This window comes from Dermacentor silvarum, chromosome 3 (assembly GCF_013339745.2).
Source record: "Dermacentor silvarum isolate Dsil-2018 chromosome 3, BIME_Dsil_1.4, whole genome shotgun sequence".
NCBI classification, from domain to species: Eukaryota; Metazoa; Arthropoda; class Arachnida; order Ixodida; family Ixodidae; genus Dermacentor; species Dermacentor silvarum.
This window is the reverse complement of record NC_051156.1, coordinates 155,526,188-155,549,807: the sequence shown is the minus strand read 5'-3', so window position 1 is coordinate 155,549,807 and position 23,620 is coordinate 155,526,188. Positions and strand designations below refer to the sequence as shown.

The following is a 23,620-nucleotide window of genomic DNA, read 5'->3' as shown; positions in this document are numbered from 1 at the left end:
TAATTTTTTTAGCCTTGATGGCGCACTCTACAGCTTAACAGTTAAAATGCTCTCTACCGAAATGTCATGCCATATTTCCGCCTAAGTATTGCGGTGTTATTGCTGTTTGTTCTTTATGCATACCCCTGTAGACGTAAGCCGATTCTGTAGCTGCTCTTTCTTTATTTTTTAAATAAAAATACAGCACTATTTTTGAACAAATAACACAACATTTCAAGTGGTATAAATTGTTCCGGTAGTGCCATCAACTAAATGCAGGAGATATCTGAGCCGCAACCAATGTCACAAAGCTGTCTTTTGCTTGTAAAGGGAACCAGATAAGGCTATTTTGTGATTAGTTGCAGGTCGTCCTTTAAAACTGATCCCTTACTGAAGCGTGTTCTTTTACAGTGTCTGTAATAACTCGTCTTTTCGTTTCAGGAAATGTCAAGCCAAAACGTCTCCGCAATCGAGAACTTCAGTAATTTTTCATGTCTTTTAGGCAAATGTAATGACGGTATTTGTGAAAGCTGCGGTATCTGTACGTGGTGCTTTAAGCGCCCAATTATGAATATGCCAGTTTGAAATTAAATGGTCGCTTGTCAATCAGAAGGGACTAGTATTTATCTCTCGGTTCATCGGGAAATTTACAACCATCGACAAAGCCACAATTGGGTTCTTTCATAACACACCTTCCACGATACTTCTTTGCATCAGTCGATAGACAGACAACGGTGCTACTGCGTAGTTTCGCGCAGTTAGCGTCGTTTTCGTATTGTTATAAATATGCTCCACTCCTCATCTCCGGAGTTTCTTCTCTGTGTCGTGTGATTACCACAGCTTGCATGCACGTGCCTCCTATGGACTATAGGCATGTATTACATTATTAAGGCGAAAGCCTTATATGTCTAATAGTGAGGTCTCCGTTTCAAGGTGGTTTCAAAATCGCGTCGTCGACACGGAATGATTCTCTTAGAATAAGAGGCGATAATGCGCACAAAACTACGATTAAGGGTGGAAGCATGATTAAGCAAGTGAGCTGAAGTGATAATGGGTATACAAAGAGGTGAATGAAGTGAATAAAGATTGAATTGATGGTGAAATAATAGTGCATTGATGGTGAATTAAGAGGGAAATAAGAGTGAATTGATGGTGAATTAAATTGGTTTAGTCGGGTGATTGGACTCAAACAAAAGGTAATGATGAGATAGAGTGAGATAATGAAGAGTAAATAAGAGTGAATTAGGAGTGAATAAAAGCGAATCAAGTGCTGATAAGGTGAATAAAGGCGGAATAAAGTGTGAATTAAGAACGAATAAGGGGTTATCGAGTGGGGAAGTGACCTGCAAAAAATATGATATTTGAGGATACAAGAGAGAGTGACTCAGCAAAAAGCGTGCCGAGTGAGGGTTCGTGTTTGGAGAATCATAGGAAGGGTGACTTGCAAAAAAGAACATGACTCGCCAAAATGACTGTAAGTGGTGGTTTCAGAGTGATGATGACTCGGCAAAAAAAGTGATCGTCATGTCATTGAGTTAGCAGCGCTCGAACTTTCACCTTTAAGTCGTCTTAGTTGTAGCGTACGGGACTCTTAGTTTTTTAATGTCAGGCGATTAAATTGCCTTCCCATTTTTTTTTTAGACCTCTTGTCCAGCCTGCAGCCGTCAGTGGTCGTCGGCGTACTTTACAATGTATGTATGTTGTGGTGAGCTGTCATAAGGTACAACGGCAATTAACACAGTAGGTGACAAATAAATAACAAGAAAATGAGGATTGCAAGATTTGGCCGTCACAGTTATGAGTAGATTGTAAAAAAAGATCCGTCAATTGTGTACTTTGGCTGGTGACAGCGTGCACGTTTGAGATGTACTATCGCGCTCAATATGAGTTGCAACGCGAGAGTTTTTCTTTTTTTTTGTGTAAGTGTGTGTGTAGCGGCTGCCATGCAGCCATACAATGCCCGTCTGGAACATGGCAGCGCCTACATGAAAATAGCTGAACGCCTCTCCGATTACTGGTAGCACCCTGTTTACAAGAAAAATGCCACAAGTCTCATTTTTAATATTGAAAGAACTGACGGGTGCACACCGTGTTGCAACTCATATTGAGAGCGATAGTATATTGTGCTTCAGCTAACTTGCGTCAAGCCTTCAAGGGGCCCTGAACCAGCCCTTGGGCTTCGTAGAAAGCCACTGTCCACGCATACACACGCTGCGGTTTAACATCCCAGTCAAATTTTCCACTCGTGTGCAACGTGTGGAGCTCGCAAACGGAGCGCGAAGTCACCTTTTTCTCAAACGCTCATTTTATACAGAAACCTGCTCATTACTGTTTTCGGGTTGCTTGATTCCGTAATGTAGCAGATTCCCAGCCACGGCTGCAATTGGGCAACTTGTGACATCAGTCATGAAGGATGTTTGGATCAGCGTGCTTCTTCCTACTGTTGCTTTGTTTTGCAGCGAATAATACGAAAGCCCTAGCGGGTCACGCTCTCCAGCCCTTTCTAGCGGATCGTTCCCTCCTGCACTTTCCTCGAGAAACGCCGCTCGTGCTGAGAGCTCGGACCTTCAAACAACGGACGGCCCAAACGGCTGGTGTCTTATATACGCCTCTACAGTTTGTTTATTGACGCAGTTTTAATGAACAGGCCGAAGTAAGCGAAAATCTTCTTTCGAATTTCTGATAAAAATTACGTACTTCTGGAAGGAGCCGGCCATCGTCTACTATAGCACTCGGCCACGACCACGTGCGTAGGAATTTAACTTTGGCTTCCTTGCTTACTGCTGTCGTAGCCGTCGGGTCCCGCAAATTTCGACTAGTTTTCAAAACTTAACTAGCCTCGAGCCACGCGAAACTCATGGTTTGACCACCCGCACGCTTGCCAGCGCGCGCTCAATTTTGGCCACTCCAGGGTAGACGGCTTGGCAGATTTGACCTGTTGCTCAGCTATCGATAGCACTTAAATATGAGCAAGTTGGACGTGGCTACTATCCGTTGGCCATCACGTAGCACGGCCAGCCTAGGGCATACGAGCGCGAGTGCGCCCTCAAGCCCTGTCGTGTACAAAGCAAACGCTTCGCATGCGCACTACAGTTGCATACACCTACGGTCTACTACGCAGCGTAGATGCCGCAGCCATCACTCTGTGCCACGATCAGTCCGCTGGCTGAGCGCACTGCGGCTCGATAAGCAGTACCACGTTTGGCGCGTAGTAGGCGCCAGAAACGGAAATAGTGTCGTCTGCGTGAGCATCCAAAATCAAATTCGAACTGCGCGCCACAGTGACGTGCAGTAGGCGGACAGCTGTGGGCACGCTCCGCTCCGCCGTAGCGTTCGCAGTGCAATGCATCAAAGAATGAGCGGAAGCACTGCGACGGGAATGTTTGATTGTCAATAACTACGCTTCTGCTGAACGCATTGAAGTACTCTTTGCGGCAAAATATTTCTGAAGTAGTCCATTTTAACTTCATATGTATTTCTCGACTTTGACGAAAAGTAGTTCAGGGCGCCTTTAAATAATGTACTGAAACGCTACGAGAATGCAAATAACCTGGTATTCTTAACGGTACTCGACTGCAACTAAATATTTTTTCCTATTATCTGACATCATTTACTAAGAATATCGAAGTAACTGACACTTAAAGTATTGCTTTAAATGCAGAGCTCCCTGGTTCAAGTAATTCCTTTTCGTGGTTACAGCTGCTCCGAGAAACTGAAACCATAGCAGCTATAACTACGCAAGACGAGTTACTTGAATATTTCGCAATAGGCTCGACACCTTCTCGGTTTTAAATCGATGCTTAGAAATGTAGCTAGTTAATTATTATGATATGATCTGAAAAAGTATTTAATGTTGTTAGAATGGGCAACAAAAAATACTAAGTTGATTGCATTCTCGTAGCGCACACATGAATTTTTAGGGATTGGCACAGTTAATTGAAACACCCTGTATACGCAAAGTACCGTTGTATGCTGTTGTTATCGGCCGTGTATGAGATGTAAACGTTATTTACATACGGCTCCTTGTCCCTGGAAAGAACTGCTGCAGAACCGTGGGCTAGCTTTGCTGACTTTGAAAAAAAGTTTCAATAAAATGCAGGAAACCACCTGATTATATACAGATAAGACCAAATTAGCGGAAATAGCAATACAAGCGATGAGCCGACATTCCGACAAGGTGACTCGTTTTCGTCAAGACAAGATTAACAGTCATTGTATTTGCAAAGTCCAAAGACCCACTGTCCTAACGATTGCTCCAAAGAAATATCTTGTACGACCGCCGTTAATGAGCCAGATGTCATGTTTTCAAAAGTGAAAAGAACTGCAATCTTGTTGCGAAGCTTGAGTCGGACGAAAGCAGAGGTAAGTGAAAATTTCACTAAAATTATAATAGAAACATGACACCGCACAAACACACAAACCAACACACTTACTCACTCCGGATGTTTACCTTACATAATGGAACGTTATACCGCCACAGTGTGTTCTCCGAAGGCCCTGAACACTTGCTTGTGGTGCCCTCCCACATGCGTACTACTGTCCTCCAGCAGCTTCACGACGAACCTTCAGCAGGTCATCTTGGTGTAACGCGCACTTATGATCGCGTGCGGCGTCGTTTCTTTTGGCCTGGACTTTATCGCTTCGTACAGAAGTATGTTGGCCGCTGGGAACTTTGCCAACGACGCAAGAAACCACCGACGCTTCCCGCCGGCCTTCTTCAGCCTATCGATGTCCCTGTAGAGCCGTTCTTCCGCGTCGGCCTCGATTTGCTCGGACCCTTCCCTACATCAGCATCAGGGAACAAATGGGTCGCTGTCGCGACAGACTATGCCACGCGTTACGCTATTACGCGCGCACTTCCAACCAGCTGTGCCACCGATATTGCCGACTTCCTCCTTCACGATGTTATTCTGCATCACGGAGCGCCTCGTCAACTGCTCACCGATCGCGGTCCTTACTTCTTGTCGCGTGTCATCGATGACCTTCTACGCTCATGTTCCACGAAACACAAAGTCACCACCGCCTATCACCCTCAGACGAATGGCCTCACCGAACGTCTGAATCGCACTGTAACCGACATGCTGTCCATGTACGTTTCCGCCGACCACCGCGACTGGGATGCTACATTACCCTTTGTCACATTTGCCTATAATTCGTCACGCCACGATAAGGCAGGTTGTTCACCGTTTTACCTTCTTTTTGGCCGGGAACCGACACTACCTATGGATACTGTACTACCAGCCGCCCCACAACAACCGTCGGAGTACGCACAGGATGCCATCGAAAGGGCGCACGCTGCGCGTCATATCGCGCGTGACCGCCTTCAGATGTCGCAGGTGTCACAGAAGAACCGTTACGATTGCCGTCACAAGGATGTATGTTACGCTCCTGGATCCTCAGTGCTCCTCTGGTCGCCAACTCGACACGTTGGTTTCTCCGGGAAGCTTCTACCACCTACCATGGTCCTTATCGCGTTCTGCGCCAAGTTACCGACGTGACTTATGAGATTGCACCGGCACAACCAATGTTATCTTCTGCGCCGATCAAGACTGACGTAGTTCATGTTGCCCGGCTGAAGCCGTATCACCCGTCCGCTGATGCTGCACTCTGACCTGCCCGGATGGTGCACGTGTTTTCGCCCGGGGGGTAATGACGCGAGACAGAAGAAGAAGACCGGCACCGAAGCAGAGGTCAGCATTAGACCGGCACTGAGGAAGAGGAAGTAGAGGTTGCTCCTCGCCATCTTGGCTGGTTGCTGCTACGCCTGTGCTACTCGCCTATTTTGTAAATATTTGTAAATATACGTTTTCGCGCAACAATATTACACGAGCACACATACGTTAGACCATTACCGACAAGTGTAGTTTCGAAAGTACAGCACAATTTCTATTTGTAAATGATTACAAAAGAAACACACTGTCTTCCTTAATACGCCATGTTGCTAAGATTGGACCTGCCAAGACAAGCATGCTTCAATTTTTTTCTCAGCTGCACGACGTATTATATTATTGATCGCCAAAAGTGGAGAAGAGCGGAACATAGAGAATACTGCATTGGCGCGAAGCTTAGTTATTTTTTATCACGCCCACAATTAGCTTCTCCAAGCCAATTTGTGCAGGTAATATTTAGAACGGAATGCCGTAAATGACGAATGCATAATATTTCCATTTACAATGTATATTTATACCGTCGCAAGAAAATAATTAAGGTATACTTTAGAATGTACCCTGGGCCTATTTATATGCTGAAAAAGCTTGCTTGATCTCAAAGCACATGTGATAGATGTTTTACCTTTATTTCGGCGTAATATTTATTGCCGTTTACGAAACCTTCACCATATCCAGCTTTTTTGGTGATGATGGTAATTTAATGGCATTCTCCTTGAAAGAAGGCGCGGACAAGTAGTCACCTAGCCTGCTTAATTTAATCAGGTATGCTATACATGTTTCTTTATCTATCTAGCATTTTTATACACCTTCTCAATGTTTTTTTATTCAATCTCTACATTGTACCGCTGCCTATGACCCATACTCTAAACGGCTCTTGCTTATCTCGACTACTGACCGGTCGATGCTTCCATCCACTTCAAATCCAAGTGCTTCGGGAAAGTGTAGGTTACCTACGGTTCTCACTGGGTGAATCCCTTCGCATTCCATTAGGATGAGCTGAGCGCAAGTCTCCGGATTTTCGCTGCAGCATACAGATGCCTCATCTAGTTCCGAATATTTGCTGCGGCATGTTTTTGTTCTGAGGCAACCAGCTCGAACCAAGCAAGGCACGGCCCTTTCTGTTTATCGTACAGATGTTCGCTTCTAATTTCCAAGTTCCCATTCTTATAAATATCTATGGTCATCTTTGTTTCCGTACTTTGCATCCGATTTATCGTTTCTGATTCTCTTTCTTTTTGATGACTTCTTTTTGTCCATTTACACTTTCAATTACCCTGTACTTGGTTGCCAACTTTCCTTTCCTGTCCACGTTTTTCAGGTACAGATTCTTAAGCCCTTTAGCTGCCGATTTATTTTCATCCATGTTCCTTAGCGTTTCTTCAAAACTAATTTTGCTCTGGGCTTCTGTGATTTCAAAAAAGCCTCAACCCATGTCACTCAGCATTGCCTCATGTGTTGTTTTACCCTGGCCTCCCAATGCCCACCGTCCTACTCATCTTTGTTTAACTTCCAACCACTACATAATATTCAATTCGAAGCACAGAATGGCATTTGCGAACGTTAGCACTTGCACCATTAGTCCATTTACAGACTCCCCGCGCCACCTCATAATTTTTGTAGCCACAAACTGCTCTATGTATCATTATAGCTACCTTTCACTCCACCTTTATTTTAAAATTCGACTTTTATTAAGAACGCAGCTTCCCTTCCAGAAACTGTAGAGACAAATTTTCAAGTGAAATATTTGTCCGCCGCTGAGAGTAATCTGGCTGAAGTAGAATAATGCTACATCCAACGGGTGATTTCTAAAAGTGCAGGTAACGCTTCACACAAAAAAATACAAAAAAAGCACGAGTTACCGTAATGACGACTGATAACAACTAACGCACAGGAAAGGCTATAATCTAGTTCCCTACGACGAAATTCAAACATGCAGCGTCTGAGAAAATGCTTATTTTATGTACACGAGCGGCGTAGCCGTTATCAAGGAACACAAAGCTGTATTGTGAGAAACCCGACACAGGTCCGACTTGCATTGAGTCTGTGTTGCTGTGTTGGATGTGTTGAAACTACGTATGGTACTGCAAATACCGTGATTATTCTCCACATTTTAAACTTTGCCTACGCATTACCTATGATGTTTCCATTAATTAGGCTCGCTAAATATATACAAGGTGCCATTTCTGAATTCCCAAGAACACAAGAGAAACCAACTACGAACGTCGTATGACGTATGGATATAGGAAAACAACAATGGTGTAGTAACTATAAATTATAAATCTGTGTAACATGCACATATTTGTTAGGAAATTCAGAAGCATAGCTGTTAGCTTCCGTATGACAATTTCTACCTCGGATAACAATTTTACAGAAGCTGTACGCTGTAAAAAATAAATGTGAACTAACATAGAAAAAGATCATTTCTATTTTTACTAGAGAATATTTCTTTGAATACAGGAAACAGAAACCATTTATCTCGAGAAATGGCCTCTTATTTCGTTTTATGGTCAAAGAAATATTTCTTTTATTTTAACAGAATCAGGCCCCGTACCGTAAAGGGAAAATTGTGTCGTCGATACGGTCAGCGAAATCAGGTTTGTTTTATTCTCTTTAGTATCCTCAAATAATTGTTGTGCTCAGCTTCACCAGCCGCATAATCATAGACAGGTAGATCTCGCATGCGCGAGCCAGTTGTTTTTATTTTCTGGATATGATACAGCTGCAATCAGTGTGTGCCATGCCACTGAGAGCATAGCCATATTAACTCGTATAGTGGATACTACTTAGATGTGTCGCACAGTGCTAGGTGTCTTGGTGCCAGATGTCTCGTCAGGGGGGTGGGGGAGGGGGGGGAGGGAGCAGTCACATCTGATATGTTCTACGTAGCATTCTTATCTGTACATGCATAATCTTTTGCACACGAATAACAGCATTCGACTCTTTCGTACTACGCCAAAGCTGCAGTCATGATGGGAGTAAAAGTTGCCCCCTTAGTGAAATCAACTACGTAACAACTTTTTTTTTGTAAAACTACGGAATAGCAATAAACATATCATTTTACTGAAATCAGAGAAAACCAAGCTAGAGAGAACATACGACAACAAAGAAGGTATACCGGGTATTCCAGCCAACACTCAAAAATTTTTAAAGGATGCCTGTGGCAGATAGCACAATGCTACTTCATGAGCTGGTCTAGTCGAAAAGGCGGACATTACTTTCAAAAAAATTGAAATGCATAATCGACTAATTAACAAGAAATCACTAATTCGGTTTTTAACTAATTACTTCTTTACCTTGCCATTTAACTTGCAAGTTACCTAATTCCTAGACCAAATTTTCAGCTTGTATTGGCGACTCCAAGTAAATGCTCGCTATCTATAGCGGCCTCGCCGGGAAACATCCGATCCAGGTTCAGGTTTGAAGCGAAAGAGGATTTCCTATCACGGCATTCGCTGAATGCCTCGTAGTTCTCAAATCATCCTGATGCCGCCGCGCACAAGCCCGAAAATGAAAAAAGGCTGACGTCGAAAGACTCTTGTTGTGTACTATTAAGCGTATCATGGTGGTGGAAAGTCAGTAATGTATCATTTCATCGTTTCTAGAAAGAAGCAGACGACATGCATGGGAAAGCATGCATGTCGTGAAGCAAGCATGGGAAGAAACGTCCGCATTGGGAAAAGGTGGCTGGTACTATACCGGTTTGTTTAAAACACTTCCCTCTGGTGGACTTCTTTAGACCACGGCATTCTTTTTGTTTATAAAACATATCTCGCTGGCGTTTCAAATCACGGAGTGTACTTTCTTCAGGCAGGCGCTTTAATAAACTATAGGGATGTACGCTTAAGCTTCATTTGGTTTTAGTTCGTCTATAGTTTTCTGCCCCAGAATTAGTGTTACTAATGCTTTAAGAAGCAGGAATATTCTCGCTAATGCACTTTTGTCTGCGGGCACGGTAGCAGGAATGATAACTGCCTCGGAAGGTCCGAAGTTGATCATGACACCTGTTATGCCGCGAAGCGACCTATCCTGGACATAGCATGCTTTAGTTTAGCGGTACAAGCAGAAGGTGCTATTTTCTCATTCAACGAGGTGTGTTTCACAGTGTATTTGCTCGCAAGAAATATAGAAGCAACTGCCAATAGCGCTCGGTCCAACTTTGAAGCATTCGACCTGCGCCCACAGCGCCGCTAGTTTGGTTTCCGACGGTGTGCACACCGCTAAATTGCATTATATACAACTGGTTGAATTCACTTCCAAGTCGTGGATTTACACTAATACAACTGACTTTGCCAAAAGAAAACCCTCGCTAAATTTTGGAAACCTGTTGGAAGAAACGTAAATTGGTCCGATTAGTTGTTACTCACTTTTCACGTTTAACCGGGTTTCAGAATTTCTACGGGTGGCAGGTTTCTGCTGTGTTTGCAAACCCAGGCCCCACCTCGAACACTGCGTACTGCGAGCACTCACCGGACACAGATGACCTTATCACACGTGTCAGCTGACTATAAAAGGAAGGTGCACCCCGACTCACAAACGTAACTCTCATTTGTTTTTATACCAAGACAGACTGACTAGGTAACTTTACAGTTGTTTAGCCTCGTTCTATCAGTGCATAATATCCGCATATATCTTCTGAAAGCACGATAGACGTTACTGCCTATATATTGTGAGATGCTATATGTGCATGATACACTGCAATACGAGTGGCAGTGGGGAGTTGCTTATGAAGGTCGAAAACAATCAAGTATCGTACCTGTAACAGCGGAGCGACCCCGCGAAAAAGTTCTGGTACCTTTCGGAGTCCCGCTACGCACAAATACTACCTTTGTTATCTCGGGCTCTCTGGAAAGGCTCGTTGTCTTTAAAGAAATATGTTGCGTCTTCCTTGGGAGGCCCGACATCTGCACGCACAGCGCAACTATTTCCGTGATTTCGTCGCACAAATCCTTGACATCGATCACAATAATGTGATCGGCAGCAAGGACCCTTTCGGATTCCATGAACGCCTTGATTCGACGACACAAACGAGAAATGTGACCACAGCCACAAGCGAAAGAGCAGCCGTGAATGTGGATGTCGTAGCAATCGTTGCTTTTTTTGTACAGTGTTGCCAGATCAAGTAGCGGATTCCGGAGTTGCCAATAGATCACTATCATCTTGAAGTTTGCCTGCATGCACAGAACTCGTTTACGGTTAAGGGCGAACCCAGTGGGGACGGCATTTCAACAATAGCTTTTTTTTTTAAAGTGGTACATTATTTGCGTTATTTTATCCTCTAAATCAAGCCCAAAAGTTTTCATAGCCTGTAATTTATAGCTCGAAGTGTTATTAACTTTGGTAATATTAACACAAGGCCCATAATAGTATTCTTGATACGCTGGATCGAAGTTTACATAGGAATGGTTCCGAAAACTGCACTAAATACATCCAACTCAAATAACATTTCATTCTTTCTTTTATCGTATTAAAATTGTCTACAGAGACCGAAATTAACGGGAATAAGTTGTGCTAACTTTTCTCGATGTGCAAGAATATTTGAGTTTGTGTTGTTAAGGACGTGATATTAAGTTATTAACTATAGATGAAAGCATTGCACTTTTGCTGAGGCAGCTAGCTGCTTACTTCTCATATAATATGGATATGAAACGCTTCATTGTCTGGCGAAGCGAACGGACGATTGTCTGAATAGAACACAAACGCACTGCACCGGCCGTTCATCTCTGAAACAGAGCCGAGCCAGCGGGAGTCCGTTCACAGCTTAATGCCTTTGCTCGGCTGATGTAAATGCTGTTCTTATTGAAAATGGATAGATCTTTGTTTCAAGCTGAAATATTCATTTTCGCTGAGCCGACATATACGATCACCCATAAAATGTGGCCTGGAGATTTGCAGCTTGATATATTTTATTACGCATTGACCATTAACTTTTAAGTCCTATGAAGCCCATCTGTAACAAAAAAGCCCACGTCTTTCAACGCGCTCAAGACTTCATATAATAAATGTGCTCCCTCCTGAAGCCAGTGAGATAAAGACAGATCTGTACGAAAAGAAAACAGCTCGTTGAACCCGCAAGCTCGCTTGGGGTCACGGAAATAAGCGAACTTTATTGTTTATACATGTATATAATTTGTCTAAGATATAGTCGGAGACAACTTAAGAACTACAAAGTTATAAGTACGCTGTCCAACTCGAACACAATTTGCATTTATGCACAATTTGCACAATTGTATGGGTGATCTTTATATTACGGCTCAGCAATATAGCTAACATTTTAGCTTCAAACCACTAGCTTTTATATTGCAATTATCCTAGCATTCACATTAGAAGAACAAAGTCATTAAGTTATGTGCGCACTCCAGCAGGATCAGCTCTTATTCAAAGGTGAAGAGCAGGGGCACTGCGTTTTTGAAAGTATAGCTTGTCTGCACTTCTTAGGTTGTCACCGACTAGGTATACTGCGTTTTTGTGGGTGAAGATTGTTTATCATGTTTAGGTGGTCATCTCCTATAGGTTTTTTTTTTTTACTATCGCACTATGTGTGACCGAAACGGACGTTACCACAAGACTACAATCACTCTGTAAGGAACAAGCCAGAAAAGAAAAAAAATCTATATGCTAATGTACTTGAAACGCTTGCAACTCTTCTTTCGGCGCTGCAGAGTGAAGAGATACGATCATGGTACAATTTTTAACGAACAAGGATCCATGTTGTTGACAATTTCTCAGTAATGTGGTTATTATAAGCTGAAGTCTTGAGCGCGCTGAAAGACGTGGGCTTTTTTGTTACAGATGGGCTTCATAGGACTTAAAAGTTAATGGTCAATGCGTAATAAAATATATCGAGCTGCAATAAGAAGAATACGTTCAGATAATGGTTGCGCTAAATGTAATGGTAGAGAGACATACAAGTAATTTTTCTGCGTGTACATCAAGTAGGTCAGATCACACCTTGCGAGAAACTGCAATCAGTAGCGAGGTAGTTGGGAACGATAAACGCTGCAGAGCGGTTTTGTATTTCATCAAGATAATAAATAATTAATGAAAAGTGAGGGCCCCGCGCTTTGGACGCATACTCAAGCTTGGACTTGGCAACTGTTTTGTAACAAAATAGCTTAAAACAAACAGGAGCTAAACCTTACGCGAACGAATGCTTCAAATAAAAGTTACACTGTGGATGACAAACTCTGTGACTCTCTGAGGTAAATAAACAATAATGCAACAATAGTATATGCGTCAGCCTAGTCATGCAGTTCGCTTTCGCGATCCGCTCTTTCCAATCGTCAGAAGGAACAATGCATGGGAAAATACAAAACCATATCGCTTCGCAGGTGCTGAGCAAACAAGAACTATTGCAGGCACAAAGGGTCAGCTTTGTTGTTATCACTCAATATCTTATCTACCGTGGACGACAAGAATGGGACTGTGCGCGGGAAATCCAGACGGAGCCGCCACCTATATAATTGTCGTGTTATCGTCTCGACAGCACACGCAGCGGAAGCCTTCGAAGGTGAGAGCTCAAACATTTGTCTGCTGCTAATGGCTAACAAATTCAGCTTGATAGTCACATAGATATTGGGCAGTAAGTATTTTTAAAGGGAGTCAGGAATATTTGCAGAAAGAAACTAAACTTTATAAAAGTTGTCAATATATAGCACTATACAGTGCCGCTAGATTTGCCTGATTTACATGCAGCAGTACAATTACTTGAAAAGCAAACGTCGTAATGACAGGAGTATAAAGGCAAACCATAGCTATTAAATACGAAACCGCCAAAATGCTGAGAGAGTGTGTAGCGTTGCCACACTACTTACAAAATGATATCTAAGCACCAACGGTCTAGCTTGTATTCTGTTGCCCATTAGCTTAATGCGGAGCTGCAGTGATATACTGATGTCAGTCGTCATGGTTCATGATTATAAGCTTTTATGGAGACAGAAAGAAGGCGGTAGCCTTGAAAGCGTTCTGTCTTCTCCTGATAATCCTGGATTCCTTATTTCGCGCTATTTTTTTATAGTGAATACATGGCGACTTGCTAAACTTCCTATATAGCTAGCTATCAACCGTTAGTTCGCTAGAGAAGTCTTGATTAGCAATTATGCAGAATGTAATTGCCGAGGCAGTTTTAGTACTTTTTTCCTGTGCTAGGTGCATATGTCATACGCGTGCACACTAGAATAGTAAGGGCATGCACTTCCTGCTAAGGTAAATGTAGTCATAAAAGAAATAAAATCACTAGTCGGCATTTGTAGAGTTGCTGTTTCGGATCAGAGTAAACCACCCACAATATTTCGTATCAGCCAACATTGCAAACGGATGTGCGCTTCTATAGGCGACGCACTTTGCTACGTGAAACTTTTCTGCAGCGAGATTTATTGCCGCAATATGTTCAGATAAAATTTTACACAAACTATTTCCCAAATTTCAGAGTCAACATACTCTGCGGCGCATGACTTTTGAACGCGGTATCATTTGTACTTGAATCTCTGCTCGATACACAACTCATGCTTAGGCGTAGTGAATATGTCGGTTTATCTAATATAATTAAAACCGACCTAAAGAAAACTCTCCTCTATGGGATATCAATGCTCTGTCAGATTGTGGGAGTTAAATGGAGGGCGCACATTACTTGCAAGACAAGTTACAAAGTGATGTGATCTAATGGAAATGTTCAGTAATAAAACTTTAATGTTTCCTATTAAGCACACGTTCGGATGTCGAAATGAAGCCAAGCTGTTATGACTAATTTCAATTTACCACAAATTGTGCGCTTAGCGCCACTTCTCCGGAGCTACATTTTGAAAGTTTTTAGCTCATAGCTAGGTGAAACATCAATCCATTTCTCCACTGATCTTAAAGATTTATCTCTTGAAACCGCCATTAAGTACAGAATTTCTGCTAAAGGCATATTACTTGTTACTGTTCGGCTTCAATTCCATAATTCGAACATGAGCTCTTGGATATGTTACAAAATTATTAGCTATTTTTTGTTATAAACTTACATCACCTATTCATTTCTTTTGCACATAATGCCTGCCGCTTCAAGGAATCCAGATGATGTGACAGAACTCGGATATCTCCAACAATGTATTTTTAGCAGGCATGTTTCATTAAATTAATAAGACATATCGTTTGTCAAACAGAAAAGCTCCAGAGACTTCATATTTCTCCCAATGAAGCCTGTGAAAGGATTGTATTAAGATCTCTCTTTCAAGCGCGTTTTTCTTCGGAATTATTGCGATTCCACTATCGTATAGTTTCGAAGCTCGGTATTTTGGGCTAAAGGATAGAGCGCGTTGTTATGCTGACAATGTTGTTTCGCGTGGATAATTATGCTAACGATTATGTTAACGAGGCACATGAAAAACCAGACCTAACCTAAAAATTCATCGTGCTGCCTCAAAATCTGTATTACCAATATTCGCATGTTGTCGCAACTGTCTTCGAGGCTTCATAACACGTTAAATGTAGCGTGCGACAGTGAAAAGGCGTCGTGATTTAATTTGGGATAATTTTCGCAGGTGAAGTTACAGCTCCTCAACACCAATGATGACGCCTTTATCTACTCTCATCTTCCTTCTTTGCGGTGCTGGTAAGTAGAAAAGGTTTAGAAAGAGGAGCCGTAGCGCCATACGCAAATTGAGTAGAACTCCTTGGTGATCCGGTTGCTGCATATATATTTGAAATTAACTTTCAGAGTTATTTGCATTATCGAGATGTCACCCACGCAGTCACTTCCTGTTTTCAATTTATAGTGAGCCTCTATATGTTCGCACGCGTTCTTATTTTACCTTATTGCTAAAGTCTTATTCGCAAGACAAAAGTGTCTCACATTGACAAGCAGCACACTGGGTTGGCAAGTTAGTCAGAACAAAACAGTGTTGTTTTCATTCACGCAGCTGATCCTGTCGCACACGATGGTTTGCAGAGCTTCCCGTTTGTGATATGTGGACTATCCCACATGTTAGCCGGATTTATTTTACTATCCTGCTATTGATAACGCCGTACAGCTCCGTGATAGTCTTCCTAGATATCGCTGCTGGCTAATTATGTTTTCTTTCGCCTTTTGTCTGCGCAAGCACACTGCAACATGGGTCAGTACGTCTATTCTGACGCGATGCAGGTAATATATTACTGGGCATTTTGTGCTCGTTCTGTCAGTGTGTAATCATGTGGTTCTGTTTCTACGAGTGGACATGCATTCCGTAATTTTAAGATTCCCATATCAGCTCGTTTTCGCGTTGGTGCCACTAACATGGAAAATAGTTAACCTGCTTATTATTAAGAAATTACGAAGGGCTATAATATAAGCGAAACTTCTGTAAAGTACTTTTGTGCCCTTGCTTTGCAGAAGATAGGACAGTATGCGTGAAAATTATAGGCAATCTATGATACTGCGCGACCATAATCTCTGTTGGTCGGCCGACAAACTTGAAATGATGTTCTTATTGCGTTTTAGCACTCCGTAAGCAAACCTTTCCTGCAGGTGTAATGCACAGACAATCTTCGAATACTTACCTATAGATCTATTAGTTGTTCTGCTTAGTATTCCGTTACCACGTGGCATGCAGATCTCAATCATATGTGCTGAATATTGGCCACCTTTTCAAAAGGTGCGCAAGACGTGATCTTAAAGAGAACTGAGTTAAGTGGCCTGCACAGCCGACAGGCGTTAACCGCACCAAACTCTTTTCAGGAGCCCTCTGCGCGCTTCCACAGGACTCAAACAACTTCATCGATGCAGTACTCAGTACTCGACTGCCTACTGAAGTTCGAAACCGGAACCTCGATCCGGCACCGGTACCCAATTTCGAAGTCAATGTCAAAAAGACGTTTGTCACGAACCGAAACCTCAAGGCTGACTTTACTTCCGGCATCGTTTACGGCTTGTCGCTAGTCAGACGTCGTGGCGACTGTGGTGCACCCGCTTGGGAGGCCACGAACACGACGTTCGGTTGCCACGTGTCTCTTGACGGCGTTCGAGTGTCCTATAAGGTCAAGGCAAAGGGTCACAAGGTCCTTGGTTCAACCAGCTACAGCGTCGACATGTTCATTGAGAACACGAACTTCTTCGTGGAGGTCACAAGCGCCCGATGTAAGTCAACAGAGCAATTACTTCGCACCCTGAAACCCTGTTGGAAAGGGGGGAAATGGCTACAAATCTCTTAGTGCAATGGAATAATTCGAAGGCTCCGCAAATTGATAAAAAGGTGATATCCTCAGGTACCGAAAATAAGCGTTATGATAGAGTGCGTTATATAATCTAAATAATGGATTCGATAGGGCAAGCACATAGCTTAGTGACACTTTCTTTCCTTAAGGAAATGTAGGGAAATACGTGCGCTCCTGTTTCCATAACTGTCTCGCACCAGGCGACCAGTTGAACTATTCCGTGGCAATGGAGATAAGAGCAGCCAGCGTTTCCGGATGGTCACCCTTCCACTGACTAACCGATGCGAATGCTACTTAACTTACCTGATCTCCCGTAATCCAATATGTTCAGTATAAGATTGCCGACGGCTACAGTTTCCGGACAGTCTAGCAATGAGAATGCAGTAATGACAATTGTAAACGCACTGCGCCTCAAACATTACATTCAGGAGCTACACACTTTATATATACCGGGTGTTTCAGCGAACACTTTAAAAAAATTTTGAAAGTTGCCTGTAGCAGATAGCACGATGATTCTTGTTCATGAGCTGGTCTACTCGAAGTGGCGGACATTACTTGCAGAAAAAATGGAAATGCACATTCGACTAATTAACAAACATTCACTCATTACGTTTTTAACTAATTACCCTATGGCCCGTATTGGAATTAACAATTTATAACCGTGAAGTTGGCAAGGCGAAGTGTGAACGGAGGAGCCCGATTTTCGTAACTCACAAGTTTATGAAGCCAGCCGATAATGACACCAATTGAAAATTGATGTATAAATGATATGCAAAGGGAAATGAACATGGGCGAAAACACAACTGTCCGCAGGTGGGATACGAACTCACGTCTTTGCACTACGCGTGCGATGCACTTACCTGTTCAGCTACTGCGGCACTGTTTTTACATCCACTTTCTTGAGTATCTGGTACAAATATAATACTCAAGGAAGTGGATATGAAAGTGATGCCATTGTAGCTCATATGATAAGAGTATCGTGCGCGTAAAGCGAAGACATGGGTTCGTACCCCTCATACAGCCAGTTCTTTTTCCTTCCATTTCCATTTATCATGTTTATATTTACTATGAAACAAGCAGTTGATCGTATGCTTTACTTGGTGTTATTGCCTGTCGGCTTGATGTGATATATATATATATATATATATATATATATATATATATATATATATATATATATGGCCCCTTGGTTCCCTTTCTTCTCGTTCATTACATAACGAGGGTCTCGAATCCGGCAACATTCATGTCTTCAGGTATCATGGGTGGGTTTATTGACCAGTCTCCTTCACCCAAAATTATAACGTACTCGTGACGCCTGGGGCAGCAAGGATGTTCCACATCTGCCGCCAAGGTGTATGAGTTATACACCCCAACTACCAGGGTTATTTGAAGTAGAAAAACATATACCCCAGAAAGTGGATGGGAAAAGGCGCCGCGGTAGCTCAATTGGTAAGAGCATCGCATGCGTAATGCGAAGACGTGGGATCGTTCCTCACCTGCGGCAAGTTGTTTTTTCATCCACTTTCATTTCCATTAATCTATGAGTTCTTTAATTCACATAGTAAGTACAAGCAATTTCCCCTATGTTGTCCTTGGTGTCGTTGTTTGCTGGCTTCTTATGATATGATTAGTAAAAATCGGGCCCATCGATTCATTTCTTTTTGTTCATATATATATATATATATATGGAATGTGTGTTTATTATGCGTGGCAGAAATTAGATGCAAATGTGCGTTTTACTTCCTGTGTAGCGGTTCCTGCCATCTTGAAGACTATCAGACTGAATTCACTGGAGCTTAAGATAAGCGAAAGCACCAAATTGGGCCTGAACAAGGAGCGCCAGAAGAAGTACTACGACGCGATCAAGACCCGCGTCCAGGACCAGCTGGCGGCACTACTGCACGGGAGTTTCCGAGACGCACTGAACCAAGCCGTTGCTACCGTCACTCCGCCGTTTCCTTAATTGACACTGATGCGAAAAATATGCCCCATGACTTGCGAATTTGCTCTTTCGGAATCACTGCAGAGGTCACAAACGTTTGTCGATTAAGCACGGATAAACGTGTATTGAGCCAGGAAATAAACTGTTGGGGAGATGCAGTTTGCCTTTCTTTACAATTTTATCGTTGTGAGGCAACCCCTTCTTGGCCTGATGGAATGCCCATAAAGGTATTAATATTGTAAGTACACGATAGACAGCAACAGGTTCACATTTCAGGAGTACTGTCTGACACAAACACTTTTAACACTGGCGTTCAACAGGGGTCCATACTCAGTCCCCTCTTATTTCTAATCTTCATTAATGATTTCCCAAACAGCCTAACTTATGCAGAATGTCTTTTGTACGCGGACGACACCCACTGTTTATACTTCCCATAACGACATCTGTATGCTATCTGAGCGTTTAAATGATGAACTAAATCATATCAGTTGTCGGTGCAGAAAATAAATTGCAAATTAACCCTCAAAAAACAAAGTTTACGGTTTTAATTCACACAATAAAATTCGACCTAACCTTCAACCACTGTACATAGCTTCTCACCCAATATTACCATCTAATGAGTGCTCATTTTTAGGTGTTCAATTAGAGTCCTTTCTAAAGTTTAATTTGCATGTCAGCTTCTTAAAAAAGAAATCCGCTTATGGTATAAGGGTGCTTTTAAACGCCAGACACTACTTTCAAAAGCACACTCTCCTAACATTGTATTATGCCTTTATTTATAGCCATTTAAATTACTGTATAAGTTCTTGCGGCCTTACCTATCGCTGTCATATCGCTCCCTTGCAGCACATCCAAAATAACGCTGTCTGTATCATCGCACCGGCTCCTTATAACGCTCATGTTAACCCCATCTTCCCTGATTTAAATCTCCTCACAATAAATAAAATTATCTGGCACAACCACAGCATCGTTTTTACCGCCTACCTAAAAACCCACATTTACCTTATATCATTCGAAGGAATAGTCTTGCTAATCCGAACTGTCATCTGCTGACCTTGACTCGATTGGCACCGAACAACGCCGTGACCCGTCGATGGCTTCTCTTTTCGCCTATCTTTCTGGATCACTGACCACCTCTGTATCCCGATCCCTCCGACGCCAAGCTGTTCATTTCGCCATTCGTGATGAGCTGCTCCACCGACGCAACTACGCTCCCGAAGGCCGTAGATGGCTACTAGTCATTCCCCGCAGCTTAAGATCCCTAATATGTGCCTCTTTTCACGACGATCCGCAATGTAGCCACGCCGGAGTATTTAAGACTTACGAACGTATTCGCCATCGCTACTACTGGCGGGGAATGTACGATTCTGTACGAAAGTTTGTTTAGTGCTGCCCCGACTGTCAACGTCACAAATTACCACCTTTACGCGCATCTGGCGCCTTGCAACCGCTTCCGTGTCCTGCCAAACCCTTCGGTCGCCTCGGCATTGATCTCTAACGGACCGTCCGCTTCCCATGACACCAGATGGCAATCGGTGGATCATAGTTTCTGTGGACCATTTTGACACGCTACGCCGAAACTGCTGATTTACCGAATGCTACAGTGCGGGATATAGCCTCTTTCGTCCTACATAGCTTCATCCTTCGACATGGCGCACCTCTAGAACTGCTCAGTGATAGAGGTCGCGCCTTCATCTCCGAAGTCGTCGAAGCTCTGCTTTCAGAACGCCACATTATTCATCCAACGAGCACAGCACACCATACGCAAACTAACGGGCTCACAGAACGGTTTAACCACACTCTCGGTGATATGCTCGCGATCTACGTGGCATCGATGATGGGAACTGGGACCGCGTACTTCCTTTTAACGTTCGCATACAACACCGCGATACAAGCTACTACGGGATTTTCCCCTTTGTTGCTCCTATATGAACGGGAGCCTTTGCATACCATCGACACACTCCTTCCATGCCGTCCTGACGCTTCGGAGTGCCCACCTGTGTAGGAAGCTGCCCGACAAGCCGAAGAGTGCCGCCAGCCCGCGCGCACCTTTTAGATCACACCAAACAACAGCGCCACAAGGAAGACCGCGCCGACTCACTACGAAATCTCACGTATGCCCCAGGGTATCTTGTATGGCTGGCTGTTCCATGCCAAACTCCTGGCCTCTCCTCGAAACTCGTTCCAAAGTACGAAGGACCATACCACATCTTGGAGCGAACGTCCCCGGTGAATTTTCTCATCGAGCCATTTTCTCCATCTGACGACATGCGCCGGCATGGCCGTGACCTCATCCACGTGGCGCGTCTCAAGCCCTACCATAGCCCTCCAACTCCAACCTCTTAGGTCGCCAGGATGGCTATTTTACTGCGGGGGCGATTGTGAAGAAGACGCGCCTCCGTCCAGCGGCATCGCCAACGCTCAGCCCGCTCTGCTCGCGCGGCTGGTCACCGGTGTCTTTGGAGACGGTGGCCCACGCCGCCTCACCGTTCCTTGAACTCGTAGCGTCCTTGAAGGACACCGCGAATAAAAGTCTTCTCAATTGCTTATTATGTACATTTTTTATGTTCTGATGTGTTGCCATAGGGTTTATTGCTTTAACACTGTAGAAATTGTGTAATCCGTTCTTTGTGCATAACCGCAATTGACGCCTTTTTATTTATATATTGTTACGCAAAAGCTACGGAAGGACAGAAGAGGAGAACGAAGTGCGCTTGTCTTTGGAGCGGCTCGGTGTCGGCGCGGCAACCCTTTGTCCTTTTTCATCGGTTCATCTTTAAATAAACGCACCCCATCGTAACAGTTTTGGTGGACGGTGCTGGGTAAAACAACGGCGCCCCCGAAGAACGACAACGAACCGACCGCTGAGGCGCAATCCGTGGAGCTTCGACGAAGTCGCCGAATTGCCGGTCTGCCACCAGAGATGGCTTCTGACGGCGACAATCCGCCACCTTCTACCAGCGTTCCATGGCAGCCCTACATCGAGCCACGCACCTTCGCTGGAAAAGACGGAGAAGACGTCGACGGATGGCTCAGCTTCTACCAACGAGCAAGTCGGTTCAACGGCTGGAATGCCACCGCCCAGCTTAACAACGTCGCCTTCTTCCTCAAGGGAACAGCGTCTGTGTGGCTTGAAAACCATGAAGAAAGCTTGACAACTTGGGAGAAGTTCGTAGACGAAATTAAGAAGTCTTTCGGAGATCCGACAGCTAAAAAGAAGCGTGCAGAGCAAACGCTAATGCAGCGAGCTCAAGTCCCCGGCGAAACATGCACTACGTACATCGAGGAAGTGCTTAAGTTGTGCAAGGCCCTGGACCCTCAGATGTCAGAAGAGGATAAAGTTGGCCATCTGCTGAAAGGGATCGCTGAGGACGTGTACCAGTTCCTCATAGGAAAAGACCATCTGGAATCCGTAACGGACGTCGTCCTGCACTGCCGCACATTTGAAGCGCTCAGAGCTCGGCGTATCACACCGAAGTTCGGTCGCCTGGCCAACGTGACTAACGTCGCCAGTGTTGACGTGGTCCCAGCTCCATCCGACCTCGCCTCAATGATTCGGCAAGTGGTGCGAGAAGAGCTTGACCGACGCCAGGCGGTTTCCCTCTCGACTCCTCGGGTTCGAGAGCCTTTCTCTTCCGGCGACTTTGGTGAGACGACCATTACCGCCGCCTCCGTAGATGCCTACAACTTCGCGCCTCGTCCAGGAGTGTCAAACCATACTACGAACGCGCATCCCAGTTACCAGTTTCACAACGGTTACTCACGCAGACCGCCTGCAGTTCCTCAAGAGTGGGACGGCCGTGCCAGTTATCCTCCTACTGACAATTTCAGTGCGTCCCGTGAACGCCCCATCTGCTTCCAATGCGGCATTCGCGGTCACGTCGCCCGATTTTGTCCTCACCGCCGTCGCACGTCACCACCGTCCTATGAACGACCGCGTACTTTTTATCGGCGGGGCAACCGACAAGGTGACGAGACACGTTGGTCCTCTGATTCTGATAGCAGGACGCTCTACCAGGCGAATTACCGTAGCGACTCACCAGCTTCTGTGCGGAGCTTGACGCCGCCGCCTTCACGCCAGCGCAGGTCTCCATCTCCGCGACGGCGTCTCACGTCACCGCCGCCGGGAAACTAGGCGGCGCGACCAATGGAGGTGCGGTCGCTAGTCATCTTCAGCTACATGCCCCTATGCCTCCGCCAGTCGCCATGTGTCATAATAAGATTCGTGTTTTAGTGGACAATGTTACTACTTTGGCCTTAGTGGACACAGGAGCGAGTGTCTCTGTTATCAGCCAACATTTCAAAACCCGACTAGGCCGTAAAGTGATGTTTCGCTGGGACACCTCTAATACATTTCGTGCTGTGAGTGGCGAGTTGCTCCGACCTATTGGTGTGTGCACCGCGAACGTTTACTTCTCCGATAACGTGTATCAAGCCGAATTCGCAGTGCTTGCTAAATCCACTCACGACGTAATTCTTGGCCTCGACTTCCTACAACAGTGCGGTGCCACTGTTGACTGCGGTACCGGCGAGCTTTTCCTCTCTCCTCTTGCTGACCAACCTGCTACATGTTCACGCACTCTCGCCGTCATTGAAGATACTGTCTTACCGGCACGTTCCTTATCCAGAGTAGGAGTTGCTGCTTGCGGTGTCGACGCCGATACATTTGATGCAATTGTTGAGCCTGTGCCTTCGATGGTTGTGAAGAAAAGTGTGCTCGTACCTCGATGCGTCCTCTCTGTGGCCTGCGGAACAACTACACTATGGGTGTCCAATTTAGCCTCCCAGTCTGTCGTGCTACCCAGCGGTATCCGACTTGCCTCTTTTGAAGTGGATACCAGTCTCAGCATAGGCGCTTTAA

The 23,620-nt window shown here is 44.4% G+C and overlaps 2 protein-coding genes across 2 annotated transcripts in view; both read left to right on the top strand.

Moving 5' to 3' along the window:
* LOC119445948 (evasin P1243-like) overlaps positions 1 to 582 on the top strand; it is a 28,579-nt gene extending 27,997 nt beyond the window's left edge. Inside the window, exon 5 of the mRNA XM_049663751.1 lies at positions 421 to 582. Coding sequence (XP_049519708.1) covers positions 421 to 564 — 144 coding nt within the window. The 3' untranslated portion in view covers positions 565 to 582. The remainder of the gene's footprint in view (positions 1 to 420) is intronic.
* A 12,509-nt stretch (positions 583 to 13,091) lies between these two features.
* Positions 13,092 to 18,917, top strand: LOC119445947 (uncharacterized). Its single transcript, XM_037710246.2, has 4 exons — positions 13,092 to 13,155; positions 15,167 to 15,237; positions 16,342 to 16,740; positions 18,569 to 18,917. Exons 2-4 carry the CDS (start codon positions 15,192 to 15,194, stop codon positions 18,778 to 18,780), a joined length of 657 nt encoding a protein of 218 aa, XP_037566174.1. The 5' UTR covers positions 13,092 to 13,155; positions 15,167 to 15,191; the 3' UTR covers positions 18,781 to 18,917.
* Positions 18,918 to 23,620: the final 4,703 nt, after the last annotated feature.